The sequence below is a fragment of the Electrophorus electricus genome, chromosome 13, assembly GCF_041902795.1.
Source record: "Electrophorus electricus isolate QZ-2024a chromosome 13, ASM4190279v1, whole genome shotgun sequence".
Lineage (NCBI taxonomy): Eukaryota > Metazoa > Chordata > Actinopteri > Gymnotiformes > Gymnotidae > Electrophorus > Electrophorus electricus.
In genome coordinates, this window is record NC_137509.1 from 11,750,694 (window position 1) to 11,774,533 (window position 23,840).

General features: G+C 43.5%; 1 protein-coding gene across 4 annotated transcripts in view; it reads left to right on the forward strand.

Moving 5' to 3' along the window:
- zanl (zonadhesin, like) overlaps positions 1–23,840 on the forward strand; it is a 66,667-nt gene that overhangs the window by 35,378 nt on the left and 7,449 nt on the right. For all 4 annotated transcript variants that reach the window (XM_081695256.1, XM_081695252.1, XM_081695254.1 and 1 more), the window contains exons 105-172: positions 130–273; positions 456–563; positions 816–985; positions 1,387–1,589; positions 1,708–1,849; positions 2,574–2,648; positions 2,732–2,925; positions 3,015–3,156; positions 3,361–3,605; positions 3,706–3,854; positions 3,941–4,069; positions 4,184–4,322; positions 4,423–4,564; positions 4,750–4,946; positions 5,057–5,195; positions 5,278–5,394; positions 5,586–5,710; positions 5,851–5,996; positions 6,413–6,556; positions 6,739–6,846; positions 7,099–7,268; positions 7,670–7,872; positions 7,991–8,132; positions 8,857–8,931; positions 9,015–9,208; positions 9,298–9,439; positions 9,644–9,888; positions 9,989–10,137; positions 10,224–10,352; positions 10,467–10,605; positions 10,706–10,847; positions 11,033–11,229; positions 11,340–11,478; positions 11,561–11,677; positions 11,869–11,993; positions 12,134–12,279; positions 12,696–12,839; positions 13,022–13,129; positions 13,382–13,551; positions 13,953–14,155; positions 14,274–14,415; positions 15,140–15,214; positions 15,298–15,491; positions 15,581–15,722; positions 15,927–16,171; positions 16,272–16,420; positions 16,507–16,635; positions 16,750–16,888; positions 16,989–17,130; positions 17,316–17,512; positions 17,623–17,761; positions 17,844–17,960; positions 18,152–18,276; positions 18,417–18,562; positions 18,978–19,121; positions 19,304–19,411; positions 19,664–19,833; positions 20,235–20,437; positions 20,556–20,697; positions 20,854–21,110; positions 21,238–21,415; positions 21,574–21,682; positions 21,811–21,905; positions 21,998–22,174; positions 22,505–22,707; positions 22,896–23,040; positions 23,137–23,378; positions 23,559–23,723. In XM_081695256.1, coding sequence (XP_081551382.1) covers positions 130–273; positions 456–563; positions 816–985; positions 1,387–1,589; positions 1,708–1,849; positions 2,574–2,648; positions 2,732–2,925; positions 3,015–3,156; positions 3,361–3,605; positions 3,706–3,854; positions 3,941–4,069; positions 4,184–4,322; positions 4,423–4,564; positions 4,750–4,946; positions 5,057–5,195; positions 5,278–5,394; positions 5,586–5,710; positions 5,851–5,996; positions 6,413–6,556; positions 6,739–6,846; positions 7,099–7,268; positions 7,670–7,872; positions 7,991–8,132; positions 8,857–8,931; positions 9,015–9,208; positions 9,298–9,439; positions 9,644–9,888; positions 9,989–10,137; positions 10,224–10,352; positions 10,467–10,605; positions 10,706–10,847; positions 11,033–11,229; positions 11,340–11,478; positions 11,561–11,677; positions 11,869–11,993; positions 12,134–12,279; positions 12,696–12,839; positions 13,022–13,129; positions 13,382–13,551; positions 13,953–14,155; positions 14,274–14,415; positions 15,140–15,214; positions 15,298–15,491; positions 15,581–15,722; positions 15,927–16,171; positions 16,272–16,420; positions 16,507–16,635; positions 16,750–16,888; positions 16,989–17,130; positions 17,316–17,512; positions 17,623–17,761; positions 17,844–17,960; positions 18,152–18,276; positions 18,417–18,562; positions 18,978–19,121; positions 19,304–19,411; positions 19,664–19,833; positions 20,235–20,437; positions 20,556–20,697; positions 20,854–21,110; positions 21,238–21,415; positions 21,574–21,682; positions 21,811–21,905; positions 21,998–22,174; positions 22,505–22,707; positions 22,896–23,040; positions 23,137–23,378; positions 23,559–23,723 — 10,456 coding nt within the window. The remainder of the gene's footprint in view (positions 1–129; positions 274–455; positions 564–815; positions 986–1,386; positions 1,590–1,707; positions 1,850–2,573; positions 2,649–2,731; positions 2,926–3,014; positions 3,157–3,360; positions 3,606–3,705; positions 3,855–3,940; positions 4,070–4,183; positions 4,323–4,422; positions 4,565–4,749; positions 4,947–5,056; positions 5,196–5,277; positions 5,395–5,585; positions 5,711–5,850; positions 5,997–6,412; positions 6,557–6,738; positions 6,847–7,098; positions 7,269–7,669; positions 7,873–7,990; positions 8,133–8,856; positions 8,932–9,014; positions 9,209–9,297; positions 9,440–9,643; positions 9,889–9,988; positions 10,138–10,223; positions 10,353–10,466; positions 10,606–10,705; positions 10,848–11,032; positions 11,230–11,339; positions 11,479–11,560; positions 11,678–11,868; positions 11,994–12,133; positions 12,280–12,695; positions 12,840–13,021; positions 13,130–13,381; positions 13,552–13,952; positions 14,156–14,273; positions 14,416–15,139; positions 15,215–15,297; positions 15,492–15,580; positions 15,723–15,926; positions 16,172–16,271; positions 16,421–16,506; positions 16,636–16,749; positions 16,889–16,988; positions 17,131–17,315; positions 17,513–17,622; positions 17,762–17,843; positions 17,961–18,151; positions 18,277–18,416; positions 18,563–18,977; positions 19,122–19,303; positions 19,412–19,663; positions 19,834–20,234; positions 20,438–20,555; positions 20,698–20,853; positions 21,111–21,237; positions 21,416–21,573; positions 21,683–21,810; positions 21,906–21,997; positions 22,175–22,504; positions 22,708–22,895; positions 23,041–23,136; positions 23,379–23,558; positions 23,724–23,840) is intronic.

The following is a 23,840-nucleotide window of genomic DNA, read 5'->3' on the forward strand; positions in this document are numbered from 1 at the left end:
CTTACTCATTAGCACCATTAATGCATTTTTAAAAAAATGACAATGAAGTCCATATCAGGTTTAAGTCTTGGTACTATAAATATTGAAAAAAATCATGTTATTATTTCTCTTTTTCTCTTTCTCTCTCAGTACCTACTTTGAGCAGATGTGTGGTTTGTGTGGGGACTACAGTGGAAACCCCAACAATGATTTTACCAAACCAGATGGATCCCTGACTGGCAGCTCAGATCAATTTGGCAACAGCTGGCAAACCGATAAAGACGAGGATGACACGTTAGTCTCTTTTTTTGTGTTTTCCTCTGTTAAAGACAATAAGACAATAATCAACCCAATAAGCTTGTATTAATCATAGCACTATCATGTTGTTTAATTTAAAACATTTAAAATCTTTTGCTCACACCATGTTAATTTATGTACAGAAGATTTTCTGAGTATCTTTGATGTTGTATTTTTAGATGCAAGCCTGATATTGGTCCTGACCCACCATGTGACCCCAGCCTTGAGGCTGAAGTGTCTAAACCAGAGAAATGTGGAAAAATCACTGACACTAGTGGACCATTCAGGTAGGAACATTCCCATGGAGCACCTGCTGAAATTCGTCCTGTCTTTTACACTGCCTTCTACTCCAGAATAAATTATTTTTTAGATTCATGTCCTCGGTGATCCTGTAGCTCACCTGGTAAAGCAGGTAGAGTTGAGTGCTAATAGCACCACAGTCAGGGGCTCATTTATCAGGGAGAACACATATAGCAATCCTTGTCCCTTTTTAAATTTCTCTCTCCCTCTCACCTCCTTTCCCTTCCTCACACTCATAGGGACTGTATAAAGGTGGTGGACCCTCTGCCGTTCTTCCAGAGCTGTGTGTTTGACATGTGCCGCTATCAGGGACTCCAGCAAACCCTGTGTGACCAGCTCCAGGCCTACACTGATGCTTGTCTCAGTGCTGGGGCACCAATCCACCAATGGCGAGAACCAGACTTCTGCCGTGAGTCTCATCCCACACATCATTCACGGGTGTACTTGTACACTTGTATACATATTCATATTCCTGTTTCTTCATTTACTAAGCTGAAGGCCAGCTGCAAAATGCGTTTTTCATACCGAACACTTTATATGATGTGTTATTTTGCCTAAAAGGTATTGAATCTTTCTTCCAAATACTTACTCTGCTTTAACCAAATAATTTTAACAATTCTTTAACTGCTTATCATTATTCCTGAGTAAGTGTCTTGTCTCTTGGGGTTTTTATGAGAGTTAAAGCTGTAAGCTCTTTCTAACAGCATTGCACTTCAAATACTTAGAAAGTCAGACATGCGCCAAAATTACCCACTGACTTGTATCTGTCTCGTGTGGTAAGGTGACTTTTTCTGTCTTTGTTCTCCACAGCTCTGGTTTGTCCTCCTAACAGTCACTACTCCATGTGTGTGAGTTCATGTCCAGAAACATGTGTGGGTGTGAGTGGTCCTCCTGGCTGTGGTGAGAAGTGTGTTGAAGGCTGTGAATGTAACCCTGGCTTTGTGCTGAGCAACAACAAGTGTGTGCCTCTCAAAGACTGTGGCTGTGTGGACACTATCGGTTCCTACCACCCTGTGAGTGTCTCACGCACATCAGTTATACAGAAAAAGTTGGAGGTTCACTAGTCAGCGGCAAAAATGATTCCTATCCCCTCCAATATAATCTCAGTCCCTGCTTATTTGTGTGGTTTAGGTGAATGAGAGCTGGTATCTGGAGGGCTGTGAGCACCAGTGTGTGTGTCTGGGTGGAAGAATCATCCAGTGCTACAACACCAGCTGCCTCCCTACAGAGACCTGCCAACTGCAGGATGGAGAGTTTGTCTGCAAACCAAATGGTACAACAACTCACATAGACCATGCACTTGTTAAAGTAACGAAATATTTGCATATAGCAGATGTTTACATGTCACTTTGTACGAGTCTGAGTCAAGCCTCATGTCTCTGGAGTGCAAGTCTGAGTCAAGTCTCGAGTCTTTGGAGAGATTGAATAGAGTCTCAAGTCTACGTTTGATATTTTCTGTTTAGTCTCATTGTTTAAGGTTTATAGTCTCATTTATTTATGAGGTTGCTAACATGCCTTCTCAGTCGCAAATACGTGGAACAGTGCCTGAAAACAAATGTTACATTTCCACTGGACTGCAACCTAACATTAGCTAGCTAAAAAGAAAATGCTCGTTGGACAATGGAGCATGTAACTAGCTAGAAAAGCTAGACATTGTTTCAAATTATATGGAGCTTACTAGATCAAGCATTTATTAGCTGTCAATCAAGGCAGCTGAGTAGGATACTTTTCATCCCATCCGCAAGCTGTGTAGCTAGTGGAATTTGAGCAGCTGACTCAAGTGACCATCTCTGGTGTATTTAGACAAACATACATATATATGCACAACTACACAAAAACAACCAAGTATATAGATATATTATGATGTCATTCCCTGAAGTGGAAGTACAGTATCTCCTACACTTCGGTCTGAAGATCACCAGCAGCTAATCAACGAATACTAAACCGCTTGCAACTTAAGTGTGGTTTCACCACTGTTTTATAATCCTGACCTACAGATGGACACACTACATCAAAGCCCCCCACAACCACTACACCGAAACCAACTGCTCCGATACCAACTACACCACCAGGTGAACTGCATCTTATTCTCCTCTGTCTAGTGCATCAAGGCATATGAACATGTCCTAACCACCCTGTTCTTTTCTACAAATAGTGAAGTGCCCTCCTGATTCTGAGTACATAGAGTGTGGTCCAGCTTGCATTCCCAGCTGTAAAGAGCCCTCCACCAACTGCACTGGCTCTTGTATCAGCGGCTGCTTCTGCAAACCAGGTTTTGTGTTCCGGGGGAAACGATGTATTCCCATTGAGCAGTGTGGATGTCTGGATGATGACAACAACTACTATGAGGTACATGGACTGATTATGAAAAAAATGGATCCAGTCTTGGAAGATGCATTCCTAGACCCATAAATGTAACTTCTATGTCTTTTTTTCAGCCTGGAGAGCTCGTCTTTGGGAATGACTGCTCCAAGCTGTGCCGCTGTGCCGGCAATTACACTTTGAGCTGTGTAGACAACACCTGTGACCCCACGGAAGAATGTCTACAAGTGGGAGGAGTCCATGGTTGCTATCCTAAAGGTGTTGTGGCAATATATCTTCCAGTGGAGATGCTGGCATATGTTAACCTTCTAGCCTTAATATACTATGATTAATTTTTGGATTCAGACAGATCAAAAGCAAAGCACATGTGTGTTTTATTAGCGTATGTAAATCAGGCCTGTAAGACTTGTTGTTGTTTTTAAGACTTGTTGTTGTTGTTGTTGTTGTTTTTAATCTCTACAGACACCTCCACCTGTATTGCCTCGGGTGATCCCCACTACTCCACCTTTGACAAACGCAGTTATGACTTCATGGGCAACTGCACCTACTTGATGTCTGAGCCTTGCAACAGCACAGATGTGCCTTACTTTGCTGTTTATACTGACAATGAGAATCGTTACAATGTCCCCACCGTCAGCTACGTGAGTGCTGTCCACGTCCACGTTCTAGGAGTGAAGGTGTCCATCTTGAAAGGAGGAGTCGTGCAGGTCAGTAAGCAAAAAGAGAACTGATGTAGAAAAGGTGGGTTCTGCAGGTATGTTGTAAATAGGAAATCTTCTTACTACTGGTTTCCATCTGGTCTCTCAGCTGAATGGAACCACTGTGAACATTCCTCTAAGCCCTGCTCCTGGAGTGGACGTCTTTCAATCTGGGACACTCTATAGTGTAACCTTGAACTTTGGTGTGACAGTTCGCTATGATGGAAACCACTACATGGACATCAAAGTCATCAAAGAGTGAGTGTTGTGTAAAACTGAGAATGATCATTGCACTGTGAATCCAGTGCATCTTACTCATGCGTTGCACTTGCATGTATGTGCAGCTACCAGGACAGGCTGTGCGGCCTGTGTGGCGACTATAATGGCGACTTTAAAGATGACTTCCGTACTCCCACCGGTGAACTGGTCAACAGTCCAACTGATTTTGGTAACAGCTGGAACACAGACCCTGAGTGAGTCACCGATATCGTACTGTACATACCGAGGAATCCGTCATTCCTTATTCCCTCCGGTAACTGATCATGGGGCTGGAAGACAACTGACTCTTGTCTTCATTTGCTCCTCAGCTGCAATAAGAGCCCCGTCGGTCCAGACCCTGGATGCACAGATGCTGAGCAGGACCTTTATGAGAGTCCCGCCTACTGTGGAATCATACTGGACAGCAAAGGCCCATTCGCTGTCTGTCACCCAAGAGTCAATCCCAATGTGAGTTATTCAGACCAGGCCATTGTCAGCTGAGTACTTAACATCTTTAGTCATTTAACATTAATCATGTTCTTTATATCAAAAATCTGTGTTTGCGTAGAGTTTCTTCAAAAACTGTGTGTTTGATCTGTGTGCGCTGGACGGCCCTCACTCTGCCTTGTGTGAGGCCATTGAAGCCTACGTCAACGAGTGTCAGGATCGCGGAGTCAACATCGGTCCCTGGAGAAACACCACCTTCTGCCGTAAGTCACATACAATTACATCGCACTCTGCACTTTATATACACAAGATGATGAGGTCCTATATTTTCCTCTAATCAGACACTACATTGTAGAATGTAATGTGAATACATAGTGTATATATTTGGTGTTATTCATTCTCTCTTAAGTGTGATTACCACAGTCACACTGTACATTCTTTATTTTAGCTCTCCAATGCCCACCCAACAGCCACTATGACCCCTGTGTCCGACCTTGTCAGCCCTCCTGTACCCCTCCCCCACCCAGCCAGTGTACTGGACCCTGTTCTGAGGGATGTGTGTGTGACCCTGGATACATACTCAGTGCTGGCAAATGTGTGAAAAAAGACACATGTGGCTGCAATTATAATGGACAGTACTACAAGGTGAATATGTACGAGTGTTACTGGGTCGTAGTCAGCATCTTTAGTACCTCAGCATATGAATGTATCAGACATTTGTCGCCAATGTCCTGCCTTCTCTCTGTGGACATTAGCCAGATGAGGAGTTCTACACTAAGGACTGTGAGCTGCTGTGCAGGTGTGATCCTCCATTCGTCACCTGCAGTGCTGCTGAATGCCCTCCCATGCAGCAGTGTGGTGTGCAGGGAGGACAAATAGGCTGTTACCCAGTTGGTCAGTAAATAAAAACTTGAAATAAATAAACAGGTTTAGATTCTGAGGTGGGTGAGGTCATCTGTCCTTTGGTCTCACGTAGGTTCTCAGGACTGCATCATCTCGGGTGACCCTCATTACAACACCTTTGATGGTAAATACTACTCTTTCATGGGTACCTGCACCTACACGCTGGCCCGCACCTGCAGAAACAACACTGGTGAGTAGAGGCCATGGATCTATGTAAAAATGTAACAGAATGCTGTATATTCCTGCATTTGGGTGTGAATTGGTTACCATTGGTATTTAAAAATGTATAACATGTAAACCAAAAAAGATGTGGCATATTGCTTTGAACACTTGTACATTATAAACGTACAGTGATTACAGTTTTTGTTCTGTGTTGTGCAGGGCCCTGGTTCTCTGTGGAGGGGAAGAATGAGGAGAGAGGAGTGTCTGGCGTATCTTACCTCAGGAAGTTGTACGTGACTGTCAACGGCATCACTGTGACAATGATGAAGAGCAGAATCACACTGGTTAGCTTGAACTACTGGAAACCCATTTTCATGCAACATCTCTGTTGATCTTAATTGTGTGAATGAAATAAGTCTTCATGTCTGTCTTAGCAAAGCTGGTATTTGTTGTAAATTGTTTATTGGTTTTCCATCATTTTCAGGTGAATGGACGGAGAGTAGCCCTCCCTCATTCCCCCTCTCCTCTAATCTCTCTAACCTTGGCTGGGCAGTATGTCATCCTCACCACACCCTTTGGCCTGGAGGTGCGGTGGGATGGTAACCACTATGCTAAGATCACAGTGCCCAGGTACTGCGGCAGACATGTGCTATAGATACTGGAGTATGGTGCACTTTTAGCTTTGCGATTGTATAGACTCTGAGACCAACAAAACCAATACAATATGATTCTTTTACTTTAGACATTATTGCGTCTTTTGGAATGATGTGCTTTGACCAGTGATGTGGCCAAATACATCATCTAGTTGAGCCAGCAGTTAAATGCTGTCAGCAAGAAAGCAGCATCACCAAGTTACTATTTATCTCTTAGTGTTTCAGATGAGTTGATGTGTAATCATTTTGGACACATCCCAAATACTTACTCATTAGCACCATTAATGCATTTTTAAAAAAATGACAATGAAGTCCATATCAGGTTTAAGTCTTGGTACTATAAATATTGAAAAAAATCATGTTATTATTTCTCTTTTTCTCTTTCTCTCTCAGTACCTACTTTGAGCAGATGTGTGGTTTGTGTGGGGACTACAGTGGAAACCCCAACAATGATTTTACCAAACCAGATGGATCCCTGACTGGCAGCTCAGATCAATTTGGCAACAGCTGGCAAACCGATAAAGACGAGGATGACACGTTAGTCTCTTTTTTTGTGTTTTCCTCTGTTAAAGACAATAAGACAATAATCAACCCAATAAGCTTGTATTAATCATAGCACTATCATGTTGTTTAATTTAAAACATTTAAAATCTTTTGCTCACACCATGTTAATTTATGTACAGAAGATTTTCTGAGTATCTTTGATGTTGTATTTTTAGATGCAAGCCTGATATTGGTCCTGACCCACCATGTGACCCCAGCCTTGAGGCTGAAGTGTCTAAACCAGAGAAATGTGGAAAAATCACTGACACTAGTGGACCATTCAGGTAGGAACATTCCCATGGAGCACCTGCTGAAATTCGTCCTGTCTTTTACACTGCCTTCTACTCCAGAATAAATTATTTTTTAGATTCATGTCCTCGGTGATCCTGTAGCTCACCTGGTAAAGCAGGTAGAGTTGAGTGCTAATAGCACCACAGTCAGGGGCTCATTTATCAGGGAGAACACATATAGCAATCCTTGTCCCTTTTTAAATTTCTCTCTCCCTCTCACCTCCTTTCCCTTCCTCACACTCATAGGGACTGTATAAAGGTGGTGGACCCTCTGCCGTTCTTCCAGAGCTGTGTGTTTGACATGTGCCGCTATCAGGGACTCCAGCAAACCCTGTGTGACCAGCTCCAGGCCTACACTGATGCTTGTCTCAGTGCTGGGGCACCAATCCACCAATGGCGAGAACCAGACTTCTGCCGTGAGTCTCATCCCACACATCATTCACGGGTGTACTTGTACACTTGTATACATATTCATATTCCTGTTTCTTCATTTACTAAGCTGAAGGCCAGCTGCAAAATGCGTTTTTCATACCGAACACTTTATATGATGTGTTATTTTGCCTAAAAGGTATTGAATCTTTCTTCCAAATACTTACTCTGCTTTAACCAAATAATTTTAACAATTCTTTAACTGCTTATCATTATTCCTGAGTAAGTGTCTTGTCTCTTGGGGTTTTTATGAGAGTTAAAGCTGTAAGCTCTTTCTAACAGCATTGCACTTCAAATACTTAGAAAGTCAGACATGCGCCAAAATTACCCACTGACTTGTATCTGTCTCGTGTGGTAAGGTGACTTTTTCTGTCTTTGTTCTCCACAGCTCTGGTTTGTCCTCCTAACAGTCACTACTCCATGTGTGTGAGTTCATGTCCAGAAACATGTGTGGGTGTGAGTGGTCCTCCTGGCTGTGGTGAGAAGTGTGTTGAAGGCTGTGAATGTAACCCTGGCTTTGTGCTGAGCAACAACAAGTGTGTGCCTCTCAAAGACTGTGGCTGTGTGGACACTATCGGTTCCTACCACCCTGTGAGTGTCTCACGCACATCAGTTATACAGAAAAAGTTGGAGGTTCACTAGTCAGCGGCAAAAATGATTCCTATCCCCTCCAATATAATCTCAGTCCCTGCTTATTTGTGTGGTTTAGGTGAATGAGAGCTGGTATCTGGAGGGCTGTGAGCACCAGTGTGTGTGTCTGGGTGGAAGAATCATCCAGTGCTACAACACCAGCTGCCTCCCTACAGAGACCTGCCAACTGCAGGATGGAGAGTTTGTCTGCAAACCAAATGGTACAACAACTCACATAGACCATGCACTTGTTAAAGTAACGAAATATTTGCATATATCAGATGTTTACATGTCACTTTGTACGAGTCTGAGTCAAGCCTCATGTCTCTGGAGTGCAAGTCTGAGTCAAGTCTCGAGTCTTTGGAGAGATTGAATAGAGTCTCAAGTCTACGTTTGATATTTTCTGTTTAGTCTCATTGTTTAAGGTTTATAGTCTCATTTATTTATGAGGTTGCTAACATGCCTTCTCAGTCGCAAATACGTGGAACAGTGCCTGAAAACAAATGTTACATTTCCACTGGACTGCAACCTAACATTAGCTAGCTAAAAAGAAAATGCTCGTTGGACAATGGAGCATGTAACTAGCTAGAAAAGCTAGACATTGTTTCAAATTATATGGAGCTTACTAGATCAAGCATTTATTAGCTGTCAATCAAGGCAGCTGAGTAGGATACTTTTCATCCCATCCGCAAGCTGTGTAGCTAGTGGAATTTGAGCAGCTGACTCAAGTGACCATCTCTGGTGTATTTAGACAAACATACATATATATGCACAACTACACAAAAACAACCAAGTATATAGATATATTATGATGTCATTCCCTGAAGTGGAAGTACAGTATCTCCTACACTTCGGTCTGAAGATCACCAGCAGCTAATCAACGAATACTAAACCGCTTGCAACTTAAGTGTGGTTTCACCACTGTTTTATAATCCTGACCTACAGATGGACACACTACATCAAAGCCCCCCACAACCACTACACCGAAACCAACTGCTCCGATACCAACTACACCACCAGGTGAACTGCATCTTATTCTCCTCTGTCTAGTGCATCAAGGCATATGAACATGTCCTAACCACCCTGTTCTTTTCTACAAATAGTGAAGTGCCCTCCTGATTCTGAGTACATAGAGTGTGGTCCAGCTTGCATTCCCAGCTGTAAAGAGCCCTCCACCAACTGCACTGGCTCTTGTATCAGCGGCTGCTTCTGCAAACCAGGTTTTGTGTTCCGGGGGAAACGATGTATTCCCATTGAGCAGTGTGGATGTCTGGATGATGACAACAACTACTATGAGGTACATGGACTGATTATGAAAAAAATGGATCCAGTCTTGGAAGATGCATTCCTAGACCCATAAATGTAACTTCTATGTCTTTTTTTCAGCCTGGAGAGCTCGTCTTTGGGAATGACTGCTCCAAGCTGTGCCGCTGTGCCGGCAATTACACTTTGAGCTGTGTAGACAACACCTGTGACCCCACGGAAGAATGTCTACAAGTGGGAGGAGTCCATGGTTGCTATCCTAAAGGTGTTGTGGCAATATATCTTCCAGTGGAGATGCTGGCATATGTTAACCTTCTAGCCTTAATATACTATGATTAATTTTTGGATTCAGACAGATCAAAAGCAAAGCACATGTGTGTTTTATTAGCGTATGTAAATCAGGCCTGTAAGACTTGTTGTTGTTTTTAAGACTTGTTGTTGTTGTTGTTGTTGTTTTTAATCTCTACAGACACCTCCACCTGTATTGCCTCGGGTGATCCCCACTACTCCACCTTTGACAAACGCAGTTATGACTTCATGGGCAACTGCACCTACTTGATGTCTGAGCCTTGCAACAGCACAGATGTGCCTTACTTTGCTGTTTATACTGACAATGAGAATCGTTACAATGTCCCCACCGTCAGCTACGTGAGTGCTGTCCACGTCCACGTTCTAGGAGTGAAGGTGTCCATCTTGAAAGGAGGAGTCGTGCAGGTCAGTAAGCAAAAAGAGAACTGATGTAGAAAAGGTGGGTTCTGCAGGTATGTTGTAAATAGGAAATCTTCTTACTACTGGTTTCCATCTGGTCTCTCAGCTGAATGGAACCACTGTGAACATTCCTCTAAGCCCTGCTCCTGGAGTGGACGTCTTTCAATCTGGGACACTCTATAGTGTAACCTTGAACTTTGGTGTGACAGTTCGCTATGATGGAAACCACTACATGGACATCAAAGTCATCAAAGAGTGAGTGTTGTGTAAAACTGAGAATGATCATTGCACTGTGAATCCAGTGCATCTTACTCATGCGTTGCACTTGCATGTATGTGCAGCTACCAGGACAGGCTGTGCGGCCTGTGTGGCGACTATAATGGCGACTTTAAAGATGACTTCCGTACTCCCACCGGTGAACTGGTCAACAGTCCAACTGATTTTGGTAACAGCTGGAACACAGACCCTGAGTGAGTCACCGATATCGTACTGTACATACCGAGGAATCCGTCATTCCTTATTCCCTCCGGTAACTGATCATGGGGCTGGAAGACAACTGACTCTTGTCTTCATTTGCTCCTCAGCTGCAATAAGAGCCCCGTCGGTCCAGACCCTGGATGCACAGATGCTGAGCAGGACCTTTATGAGAGTCCCGCCTACTGTGGAATCATACTGGACAGCAAAGGCCCATTCGCTGTCTGTCACCCAAGAGTCAATCCCAATGTGAGTTATTCAGACCAGGCCATTGTCAGCTGAGTACTTAACATCTTTAGTCATTTAACATTAATCATGTTCTTTATATCAAAAATCTGTGTTTGCGTAGAGTTTCTTCAAAAACTGTGTGTTTGATCTGTGTGCGCTGGACGGCCCTCACTCTGCCTTGTGTGAGGCCATTGAAGCCTACGTCAACGAGTGTCAGGATCGCGGAGTCAACATCGGTCCCTGGAGAAACACCACCTTCTGCCGTAAGTCACATACAATTACATCGCACTCTGCACTTTATATACACAAGATGATGAGGTCCTATATTTTCCTCTAATCAGACACTACATTGTAGAATGTAATGTGAATACATAGTGTATATATTTGGTGTTATTCATTCTCTCTTAAGTGTGATTACCACAGTCACACTGTACATTCTTTATTTTAGCTCTCCAATGCCCACCCAACAGCCACTATGACCCCTGTGTCCGACCTTGTCAGCCCTCCTGTACCCCTCCCCCACCCAGCCAGTGTACTGGACCCTGTTCTGAGGGATGTGTGTGTGACCCTGGATACATACTCAGTGCTGGCAAATGTGTGAAAAAAGACACATGTGGCTGCAATTATAATGGACAGTACTACAAGGTGAATATGTACGAGTGTTACTGGGTCGTAGTCAGCATCTTTAGTACCTCAGCATATGAATGTATCAGACATTTGTCGCCAATGTCCTGCCTTCTCTCTGTGGACATTAGCCAGATGAGGAGTTCTACACTAAGGACTGTGAGCTGCTGTGCAGGTGTGATCCTCCATTCGTCACCTGCAGTGCTGCTGAATGCCCTCCCATGCAGCAGTGTGGTGTGCAGGGAGGACAAATAGGCTGTTACCCAGTTGGTCAGTAAATAAAAACTTGAAATAAATAAACAGGTTTAGATTCTGAGGTGGGTGAGGTCATCTGTCCTTTGGTCTCACGTAGGTTCTCAGGACTGCATCATCTCAGGTGACCCTCATTACAACACCTTTGATGGTAAATACTACTCTTTCATGGGTACCTGCACCTACACGCTGGCCCGCACCTGCAGAAACAACACTGGTGAGTAGAGGCCATGGATCTATGTAAAAATGTAACAGAATGCTGTATATTCCTGCATTTGGGTGTGAATTGGTTACCATTGGTATTTAAAAATGTATAACATGTAAACCAAAAAAGATGTGGCATATTGCTTTGAACACTTGTACATTATAAACGTACAGTGATTACAGTTTTTGTTCTGTGTTGTGCAGGGCCCTGGTTCTCTGTGGAGGGGAAGAATGAGGAGAGAGGAGTGTCTGGCGTATCTTACCTCAGGAAGTTGTACGTGACTGTCAACGGCATCACTGTGACAATGATGAAGAGCAGAATCACACTGGTTAGCTTGAACTACTGGAAACCCATTTTCATGCAACATCTCTGTTGATCTTAATTGTGTGAATGAAATAAGTCTTCATGTCTGTCTTAGCAAAGCTGGTATTTGTTGTAAATTGTTTATTGGTTTTCCATCATTTTCAGGTGAATGGACGGAGAGTAGCCCTCCCTCATTCCCCCTCTCCTCTAATCTCTCTAACCTTGGCTGGGCAGTATGTCATCCTCACCACACCCTTTGGCCTGGAGGTGCGGTGGGATGGTAACCACTATGCTAAGATCACAGTGCCCAGGTACTGCGGCAGACATGTGCTATAGATACTGGAGTATGGTGCACTTTTAGCTTTGCGATTGTATAGACTCTGAGACCAACAAAACCAATACAATATGATTCTTTTACTTTAGACATTATTGCGTCTTTTGGAATGATGTGCTTTGACCAGTGATGTGGCCAAATACATCATCTAGTTGAGCCAGCAGTTAAATGCTGTCAGCAAGAAAGCAGCATCACCAAGTTACTATTTATCTCTTAGTGTTTCAGATGAGTTGATGTGTAATCATTTTGGACACATCCCAAATACTTACTCATTAGCACCATTAATGCATTTTTAAAAAAATGACAATGAAGTCCATATCAGGTTTAAGTCTTGGTACTATAAATATTGAAAAAAATCATGTTATTATTTCTCTTTTTCTCTTTCTCTCTCAGTACCTACTTTGAGCAGATGTGTGGTTTGTGTGGGGACTACAGTGGAAACCCCAACAATGATTTTACCAAACCAGATGGATCCCTGACTGGCAGCTCAGATCAATTTGGCAACAGCTGGCAAACCGATAAAGACGAGGATGACACGTTAGTCTCTTTTTTTGTGTTTTCCTCTGTTAAAGACAATAAGACAATAATCAACCCAATAAGCTTGTATTAATCATAGCACTATCATGTTGTTTAATTTAAAACATTTAAAATCTTTTGCTCACACCATGTTAATTTATGTACAGAAGATTTTCTGAGTATCTTTGATGTTGTATTTTTAGATGCAAGCCTGATATTGGTCCTGACCCACCATGTGACCCCAGCCTTGAGGCTGAAGTGTCTAAACCAGAGAAATGTGGAAAAATCACTGACACTAGTGGACCATTCAGGTAGGAACATTCCCATGGAGCACCTGCTGAAATTCGTCCTGTCTTTTACACTGCCTTCTACTCCAGAATAAATTATTTTTTAGATTCATGTCCTCGGTGATCCTGTAGCTCACCTGGTAAAGCAGGTAGAGTTGAGTGCTAATAGCACCACAGTCAGGGGCTCATTTATCAGGGAGAACACATATAGCAATCCTTGTCCCTTTTTAAATTTCTCTCTCCCTCTCACCTCCTTTCCCTTCCTCACACTCATAGGGACTGTATAAAGGTGGTGGACCCTCTGCCGTTCTTCCAGAGCTGTGTGTTTGACATGTGCCGCTATCAGGGACTCCAGCAAACCCTGTGTGACCAGCTCCAGGCCTACACTGATGCTTGTCTCAGTGCTGGGGCACCAATCCACCAATGGCGAGAACCAGACTTCTGCCGTGAGTCTCATCCCACACATCATTCACGGGTGTACTTGTACACTTGTATACATATTCATATTCCTGTTTCTTCATTTACTAAGCTGAAGGCCAGCTGCAAAATGCGTTTTTCATACCGAACACTTTATATGATGTGTTATTTTGCCTAAAAGGTATTGAATCTTTCTTCCAAATACTTACTCTGCTTTAACCAAATAATTTTAACAATTCTTTAACTGCTTATCATTATTCCTGAGTAAGTGTCTTGTCTCTTGGGGTTTTTATGAGAGTTAAAGCTGTAAGCTCTTTCTAACAGCATTGCACTTCAAATACTTAGAAAGTCAGACATGCGCCAAAATTACCCACTGACTTGTATCTGTCTCGTGTGGTAAGGTGACTTTTTCTGTCTTTGTTCTCCACAGCTCTGGTTTGTCCTCCTAACAGTCACTACTCCATGTGTGTGAGTTCATGTCCAGAAACATGTGTGGGTGTGAGTGGTCCTCCTGGCTGTGGTGAGAAGTGTGTTGAAGGCTGTGAATGTAACCCTGGCTTTGTGCTGAGCAACAACAAGTGTGTGCCTCTCAAAGACTGTGGCTGTGTGGACACTATCGGTTCCTACCACCCTGTGAGTGTCTCACGCACATCAGTTATACAGAAAAAGTTGGAGGTTCACTAGTCAGCGGCAAAAATGATTCCTATCCCCTCCAATATAATCTCAGTCCCTGCTTATTTGTGTGGTTTAGGTGAATGAGAGCTGGTATCTGGAGGGCTGTGAGCACCAGTGTGTGTGTCTGGGTGGAAGAATCATCCAGTGCTACAACACCAGCTGCCTCCCTACAGAGACCTGCCAACTGCAGGATGGAGAGTTTGTCTGCAAACCAAATGGTACAACAACTCACATAGACCATGCACTTGTTAAAGTAACGAAATATTTGCATATAGCAGATGTTTACATGTCACTTTGTACGAGTCTGAGTCAAGCCTCATGTCTCTGGAGTGCAAGTCTGAGTCAAGTCTCGAGTCTTTGGAGAGATTGAATAGAGTCTCAAGTCTACGTTTGATATTTTCTGTTTAGTCTCATTGTTTAAGGTTTATAGTCTCATTTATTTATGAGGTTGCTAACATGCCTTCTCAGTCGCAAATACGTGGAACAGTGCCTGAAAACAAATGTTACATTTCCACTGGACTGCAACCTAACATTAGCTAGCTAAAAAGAAAATGCTCGTTGGACAATGGAGCATGTAACTAGCTAGAAAAGCTAGACATTGTTTCAAATTATATGGAGCTTACTAGATCAAGCATTTATTAGCTGTCAATCAAGGCAGCTGAGTAGGATACTTTTCATCCCATCCGCAAGCTGTGTAGCTAGTGGAATTTGAGCAGCTGACTCAAGTGACCATCTCTGGTGTATTTAGACAAACATACATATATATGCACAACTACACAAAAACAACCAAGTATATAGATATATTATGATGTCATTCCCTGAAGTGGAAGTACAGTATCTCCTACACTTCGGTCTGAAGATCACCAGCAGCTAATCAACGAATACTAAACCGCTTGCAACTTAAGTGTGGTTTCACCACTGTTTTATAATCCTGACCTACAGATGGACACACTACATCAAAGCCCCCCACAACCACTACACCGAAACCAACTGCTCCGATACCAACTACACCACCAGGTGAACTGCATCTTATTCTCCTCTGTCTAGTGCATCAAGGCATATGAACATGTCCTAACCACCCTGTTCTTTTCTACAAATAGTGAAGTGCCCTCCTGATTCTGAGTACATAGAGTGTGGTCCAGCTTGCATTCCCAGCTGTAAAGAGCCCTCCACCAACTGCACTGGCTCTTGTATCAGCGGCTGCTTCTGCAAACCAGGTTTTGTGTTCCGGGGGAAACGATGTATTCCCATTGAGCAGTGTGGATGTCTGGATGATGACAACAACTACTATGAGGTACATGGACTGATTATGAAAAAAATGGATCCAGTCTTGGAAGATGCATTCCTAGACCCATAAATGTAACTTCTATGTCTTTTTTTCAGCCTGGAGAGCTCGTCTTTGGGAATGACTGCTCCAAGCTGTGCCGCTGTGCCGGCAATTACACTTTGAGCTGTGTAGACAACACCTGTGACCCCACGGAAGAATGTCTACAAGTGGGAGGAGTCCATGGTTGCTATCCTAAAGGTGTTGTGGCAATATATCTTCCAGTGGAGATGCTGGCATATGTTAACCTTCTAGCCTTAATATACTATGATTAATTTTTGGATTCAGACAGATCAAAAGCAAAGCACATGTGTGTTTTATTAGCGTATGTAAATCAGGCCTGTAAGACTTGTTGTTGTTTTTAAGACTTGTTGTTGTTGTTGTTGTTGTTTTTAATCTCTACAGACACCTCCACCTGTATTGCCTCGGGTGATCCCCACTACTCCACCTTTGACAAACGCAGTTATGACTTCATGGGCAACTGCACCTACTTGATGTCTGAGCCTTGCAACAGCACAGATGTGCCTTACTTTGCTGTTTATACTGACAATGAGAATCGTTACAATGTCCCCACCGTCAGCTACGTGAGTGCTGTCCACGTCCACGTTCTAGGAGTGAAGGTGTCCATCTTGAAAGGAGGAGTCGTGCAGGTCAGTAAGCAAAAAGAGAACTGATGTAGAAAAGGTGGGTTCTGCAGGTATGTTGTAAATAGGAAATCTTCTTACTACTGGTTTCCATCTGGTCTCTCAGCTGAATGGAACCACTGTGAACATTCCTCTAAGCCCTGCTCCTGGAGTGGACGTCTTTCAATCTGGGACACTCTATAGTGTAACCTTGAACTTTGGTGTGACAGTTCGCTATGATGGAAACCACTACATGGACATCAAAGTCATCAAAGAGTGAGTGTTGTGTAAAACTGAGAATGATCATTGCACTGTGAATCCAGTGCATCTTACTCATGCGTTGCACTTGCATGTATGTGCAGCTACCAGGACAGGCTGTGCGGCCTGTGTGGCGACTATAATGGCGACTTTAAAGATGACTTCCGTACTCCCACCGGTGAACTGGTCAACAGTCCAACTGATTTTGGTAACAGCTGGAACACAGACCCTGAGTGAGTCACCGATATCGTACTGTACATACCGAGGAATCCGTCATTCCTTATTCCCTCCGGTAACTGATCATGGGGCTGGAAGACAACTGACTCTTGTCTTCATTTGCTCCTCAGCTGCAATAAGAGCCCCGTCGGTCCAGACCCTGGATGCACAGATGCTGAGCAGGACCTTTATGAGAGTCCCGCCTACTGTGGAATCATACTGGACAGCAAAGGCCCATTCGCTGTCTGTCACCCAAGAGTCAATCCCAATGTGAGTTATTCAGACCAGGCCATTGTCAGCTGAGTACTTAACATCTTTAGTCATTTAACATTAATCATGTTCTTTATATCAAAAATCTGTGTTTGCGTAGAGTTTCTTCAAAAACTGTGTGTTTGATCTGTGTGCGCTGGACGGCCCTCACTCTGCCTTGTGTGAGGCCATTGAAGCCTACGTCAACGAGTGTCAGGATCGCGGAGTCAACATCGGTCCCTGGAGAAACACCACCTTCTGCCGTAAGTCACATACAATTACATCGCACTCTGCACTTTATATACACAAGATGATGAGGTCCTATATTTTCCTCTAATCAGACACTACATTGTAGAATGTAATGTGAATACATAGTGTATATATTTGGTGTTATTCATTCTCTCTTAAGTGTGATTACCACAGTCACACTGTACATTCTTTATTTTAGCTCTCCAATGCCCACCCAACAGCCACTATGACCCCTGTGTCCGACCTTGTCAGCCCTCCTGTACCCCTCCCCCACCCAGCCAGTGTACTGGACCCTGTTCTGAGGGATGTGTGTGTGACCCTGGATACATACTCAGTGCTGGCAAATGTGTGAAAAAAGACACATGTGGCTGCAATTATAATGGACAGTACTACAAGGTGAATATGTACGAGTGTTACTGGGTCGTAGTCAGCATCTTTAGTACCTCAGCATATGAATGTATCAGACATTTGTCGCCAATGTCCTGCCTTCTCTCTGTGGACATTAGCCAGATGAGGAGTTCTACACTAAGGACTGTGAGCTGCTGTGCAGGTGTGATCCTCCATTCGTCACCTGCAGTGCTGCTGAATGCCCTCCCATGCAGCAGTGTGGTGTGCAGGGAGGACAAATAGGCTGTTACCCAGTTGGTCAGTAAATAAAAACTTGAAATAAATAAACAGGTTTAGATTCTGAGGTGGGTGAGGTCATCTGTCCTTTGGTCTCACGTAGGTTCTCAGGACTGCATCATCTCGGGTGACCCTCATTACAACACCTTTGATGGTAAATACTACTCTTTCATGGGTACCTGCACCTACACGCTGGCCCGCACCTGCAGAAACAACACTGGTGAGTAGAGGCCATGGATCTATGTAAAAATGTAACAGAATGCTGTATATTCCTGCATTTGGGTGTGAATTGGTTACCATTGGTATTTAAAAATGTATAACATGTAAACCAAAAAAGATGTGGCATATTGCTTTGAACACTTGTACATTATAAACGTACAGTGATTACAGTTTTTGTTCTGTGTTGTGCAGGGCCCTGGTTCTCTGTGGAGGGGAAGAATGAGGAGAGAGGAGTGTCTGGCGTATCTTACCTCAGGAAGTTGTACGTGACTGTCAACGGCATCACTGTGACAATGATGAAGAGCAGAATCACACTGGTTAGCTTGAACTACTGGAAACCCATTTTCATGCAACATCTCTGTTGATCTTAATTGTGTGAATGAAATAAGTCTTCATGTCTGTCTTAGCAAAGCTGGTATTTGTTGTAAATTGTTTATTGGTTTTCCATCATTTTCAGGTGAATGGACGGAGAGTAGCCCTCCCTCATTCCCCCTCTCCTCTAATCTCTCTAACCTTGGCTGGGCAGTATGTCATCCTCACCACACCCTTTGGCCTGGAGGTGCGGTGGGATGGTAACCACTATGCTAAGATCACAGTGCCCAGGTACTGCGGCAGACATGTGCTATAGATACTGGAGTATGGTGCACTTTTAGCTTTGCGATTGTATAGACTCTGAGACCAACAAAACCAATACAATATGATTCTTTTACTTTAGACATTATTGCGTCTTTTGGAATGATGTGCTTTGACCAGTGATGTGGCCAAATACATCATCTAGTTGAGCCAGCAGTTAAATGCTGTCAGCAAGAAAGCAGCATCACCAAGTTACTATTTATCTCTTAGTGTTTCAGATGAGTTGATGTGTAATCATTTTGGACACATCCCAAATACTTACTCATTAGCACCATTAATGCATTTTTTAAAAAATGACAATGAAGTCCATATCAGGTTTAAGTCTTGGTACTATAAATATTGAAAAAATCATGTTATTATTTCTCTTTTTCTCTTTCTCTCTCAGTACCTACTTTGAGCAGATGTGTGGTTTGTGTGGGGACTACAGTGGAAACCCCAACAATGATTTTACCAAACCAGATGGATCCCTGACTGGCAGCTCAGATCAATTTGGCAACAGCTGGCAAACCGATAAAGACGAGGATGACACGTTAGTCTCTTTTTTTGTGTTTTCCTCTGTTAAAGACAATAAGACAATAATCAACCCAATAAGCTTGTATTAATCATAGCACTATCATGTTGTTTAATTTAAAACATTTAAAATCTTTTGTTCACACCATGTTAATTTATGTACAGAAGATTTTCTGAGTATCTTTGATGTTGTATTTTTAGATGCAAGCCTGATATTGGTCCTGACCCACCATGTGACCCCAGCCTTGAGGCTGAAGTGTCTAAACCAGAGAAATGTGGAAAAATCACTGACACTAGTGGACCATTCAGGTAGGAACATTCCCATGGAGCACCTGCTGAAATTCGTCCTGTCTTTTACACTGCCTTCTACTCCAGAATAAATTATTTTTTAGATTCATGTCCTCGGTGATCCTGTAGCTCACCTGGTAAAGCAGGTAGAGTTGAGTGCTAATAGCACCACAGTCAGGGGCTCATTTATCAGGGAGAACACATATAGCAATCCTTGTCCCTTTTTAAATTTCTCTCTCCCTCTCACCTCCTTTCCCTTCCTCACACTCATAGGGACTGTATAAAGGTGGTGGACCCTCTGCCGTTCTTCCAGAGCTGTGTGTTTGACATGTGCCGCTATCAGGGACTCCAGCAAACCTTGTGTGACCAGCTCCAGGCCTACACTGATGCTTGTCTCAGTGCTGGGGCACCAATCCACCAATGGCGAGAACCAGACTTCTGCCGTGAGTCTCATCCCACACATCATTCACGGGTGTACTTGTACACTTGTATACATATTCATATTCCTGTTTCTTCATTTACTAAGCTGAAGGCCAGCTGCAAACTGCGTTTTTCATACCGAACACTTTATATGATGTGTTATTTTGCCTAAAAGGTATTGAATCTTTCTTCCAAATACTTACTCTGCTTTAACCAAATAATTTTAACAATTCTTTAACTGCTTATCATTATTCCTGAGTAAGTGTCTTGTCTCTTGGGGTTTTTATGAGAGTTAAAGCTGTAAGCTCTTTCTAACAGCATTACACTTCAAATACTTAGAAAGTCAGACATGTGCCAAAATTACCCACTGACTTGTATCTGTCTCGTGTGGTAAGGTGACTTTTTCTGTCTTTGTTCTCCACAGCTCTGGTTTGTCCTCCTAACAGTCACTACTCCATGTGTGTGAGTTCATGTCCAGAAACATGTGTGGGTGTGAGTGGTCCTCCTGGCTGTGGTGAGAAGTGTGTTGAAGGCTGTGAATGTAACCCTGGCTTTGTGCTGAGCAACAACAAGTGTGTGCCTCTCAAAGACTGTGGCTGTGTGGACACTATCGGTTCCTACCACCCTGTGAGTGTCTCACGCACATCAGTTATACAGAAAAAGTTGGAGGTTCACTAGTCAGCGGCAAAAATGATTCCTATCCCCTCCAATATAATCTCAGTCCCTCCTTATTTGTGTGGTTTAGGTGAATGAGAGCTGGTATCTGGAGGGCTGTGAGCACCAGTGTGTGTGTCTGGGTGGAAGAATCATCCAATGCTACAACACCAGCTGCCTCCCTACAGAGACCTGCCAACTGCAGGATGGAGAGTTTGTCTGCAAACCAAATGGTACAACGAACACCTACAGTTCATACATTAAATTACTATTTAAACATTTTCCTGCATGCAAAGTTACTGTACGTTTGTCATAATATCACTCTTTGTTTTATATATGCTTACACTCAAGACAGATTATCATCATAACATTCTCTTTGTTTACTGTAGATGTTATTGGTCCAGGAATCTGCTCTGTGTCTGGGGATCCCCACTATACCTCTTTCGATAACAAGGTTCATCACTTCATGGGTGCTTGCTCTTACACTCTCACCAAGCCCTGCAATGAGACCTTGGGTATGCAATACTTCACTGTTGACACCCAGAACGAACACAGGGGCAACAACAAGAAAGTGTCTTATGTGAAATCAGTCATCATCAGTGTTTATGGCATGAAGATTGTTCTGGACAAGGGCCGTAAACTCCTGGTGAGAGACATTTCAGAGGCTTCTGAACTGACTTGATTTTGTAGCAGTTCAAACAGAATCAAACATGTCGGTACTGCTTTCTAACTATTCAAAACAGCAGCACCACCATGTTACCTCTTTCCTGCAGGTAAATGGAGGTCAGGTGACTGTCCCCATCACCCTGTTGAATGGTGTTAAGATTTTCCTCAGTGGGAAATTTGTGGTGCTTGAGACTAACTTTGGTCTGCGTGTCCGCTTTGATGGAAATCACCATGCTGATGTCAGCCTTACCTCCTCTTACAAAGGCCTATTGTGTGGAATGTGTGGTACGTTAAATGTTTTTTATAAAATAATAAAAGTCCATTAGCCATTATTTGAGCCATCAATTGATTTTCGATAGCTGTTAAGGTGAATATTCCTTATGGCAAGTGCAACTGCTGTGGTTTAAAGGTGCTCCAAATCTCTTTCCCCATTAATCTCAAAGGAAACTACAATGACAACCCAAGTGATGATAACATTAAGTCAGATGGCAAGCCTACAGAAAACAGCAATGAACTGGGAGAGAGTTGGCAGGTGCCTGACAACAGACCTGAGTAAGTGTCATTACTTTTAGCCAATCAAGGAATGTGTTACATTGCTTCACCACTCAGATAGGCAACAGTGATGTTAGTACAATCGATTGAGGAGTTGTGTTGCCCAAGGTTACCCTTCTTCTTTTCAGTTGTTCCCATGGAGGTGGCAGTATAGAATGTGATAAAGATATTGAAAGTGATGCAAAAAAAAACACCAGCTGTGGAATGATTACTGACCCTAACGGTGAGAAAACACACACGTGACAGGTGCCTGTTAAATTTGCCACACGGCAAGCTGCTTGTTTGTCTCCGGCTAAGGGCTGTCCTTCCACACAGGAATCTTCAAGGCATGCCAAAAAGTCGTCCCACCCAGCCCACACTTTGAGAGCTGCGCGTTTGACCAGTGTGGTACGGATGGGTCTGCTGTGGCACTTTGCCAGGCTGTTGAGAGCTACGCCGACCTCTGTGCGCAAGCTGGGGTGCCCGTCAATTGGAGGAACAACACATTCTGTCGTAAGTGGTATTTTCTTTTTGTTATTGTTGTTTTTTCTTGGAGGGGGGGGGGGTGTCTGCAGGTGGATCTGTAGGGGTGGGGTGGTTTGCAATGGGTATGGTGTGTGCATGTGTGTGAGCATTCCCTATGCATGCTTTAAATAGTCCTGAAGTCCTGAAACTTGCAGTGGTGTGCTTGTGTTTGGAGACTGTGATTATGCTCCTTTCGTTAGTGAATGAGCAGTGACATGATTTGGTGCATGTGGTCCCGTTTATGACTGTAAATCTCTCTCCAGTGTGAACCGTTTAACATTGTAGAGCATCTCCTCTGTCTCTTTCTTGGTCCCTCAGCCATGAAATGTCCTGTTGGCAGTCACTATGAGCACTGCGGCACAGCGTGTCCACCAAGCTGTCAGGACCCAGGCTCAGCTGGCACATGTACGGAGCCATGTGTTGAAGGGTGTGTGTGTGATGATGGACTGATACTCAGCGGAGAAAAATGTGTGCTCTTCAGCCAGTGTGGATGTATCGACAAGGACAGCAACTACAGACCTGTACGTGTGAGGGGGTAGGGGAGGCAGAGGGCAGCAACCAGTTCACGTGTCAGTGGATTTATGATTACACTCACCCTCAGTGCATTCTAATGCTAATGACCTCTTCCATAATTGTGTATTTCTCATGGTTCCGCTCTGTTTACAGTATTTACCTAAGCTGTCAATTTTGGTATGTGTGTGTTCATTAGGTGGGAAGTAGCTGGTTTACTAAAGATGACTGCTCCGAGCGCTGTGTGTGCTTTCCGTTCAATAATGTGACATGCGAAGCATGGAGATGCAGCCCAGCACAAGAATGTAAGGTTCACGAGGGCCAGCTGACTTGTGTGGACACAGGTATGGACCCCTTGAGTCACAGTGCAGCATGTTTCAAACCCATTTATGAAAAAAGGGGAACATTTGTCCAGACCTGCACTGTTTCTTTGTGTATAGGTGTGGGTATTTGCCACATAGCCGGAGATCCTCATTACTACAGTTTTGATGGCATCATGCATACCTACATGGGCACTTGTACCTACACGTTGGTGGAGGTTTGTGACAGTTCCATGGTGACTAACTTCACCATTGTGGCCAAAAACGAAGAGCGTGGGCAACCAGAGGCCTCCTATGTGAGATCTGTCACTGTCTACCTGCCCGGAGCTGTTGTCACACTTAGCAAGAGCAAACGAGTCCTGGTGAGTTTGACAGGGAAGTCAGAAAAGGAATGGAGAGTAGTGGAGAGGAGGAAATGAGAAGAGAAGTAAGATGGAAAGATGACCATAAAATAGATGCATCGAAATGGTTGGCATGAATATTTTTTTTACAGTAGATAAGGAAGGTTCTGACCATATATTCACGTCTCTTCCACTCTTTAGCTGGATGGGCAAAGGATCCGTACTCCTATGGACATCACTGTGGCTCAGGCCCAGGTGTTCACCAGTGGAGTCAATAGTGTGCTAGCCACAGACTTTGGCCTGATTGTCCAGTTTGATGGAGTTCACCACATAGAGATTACCGTGCCTGGAGACTACTTCAGCAAGGTGAGAAAACATGCTGATGTAATGAAATAGCTCCTTTCTTAGGCTAGCTAAAAGAGCCTACAAGAAGCACTTGATAACGCAGATACTGTGTAGTTAGTACATGGGAAAGCAAAAATG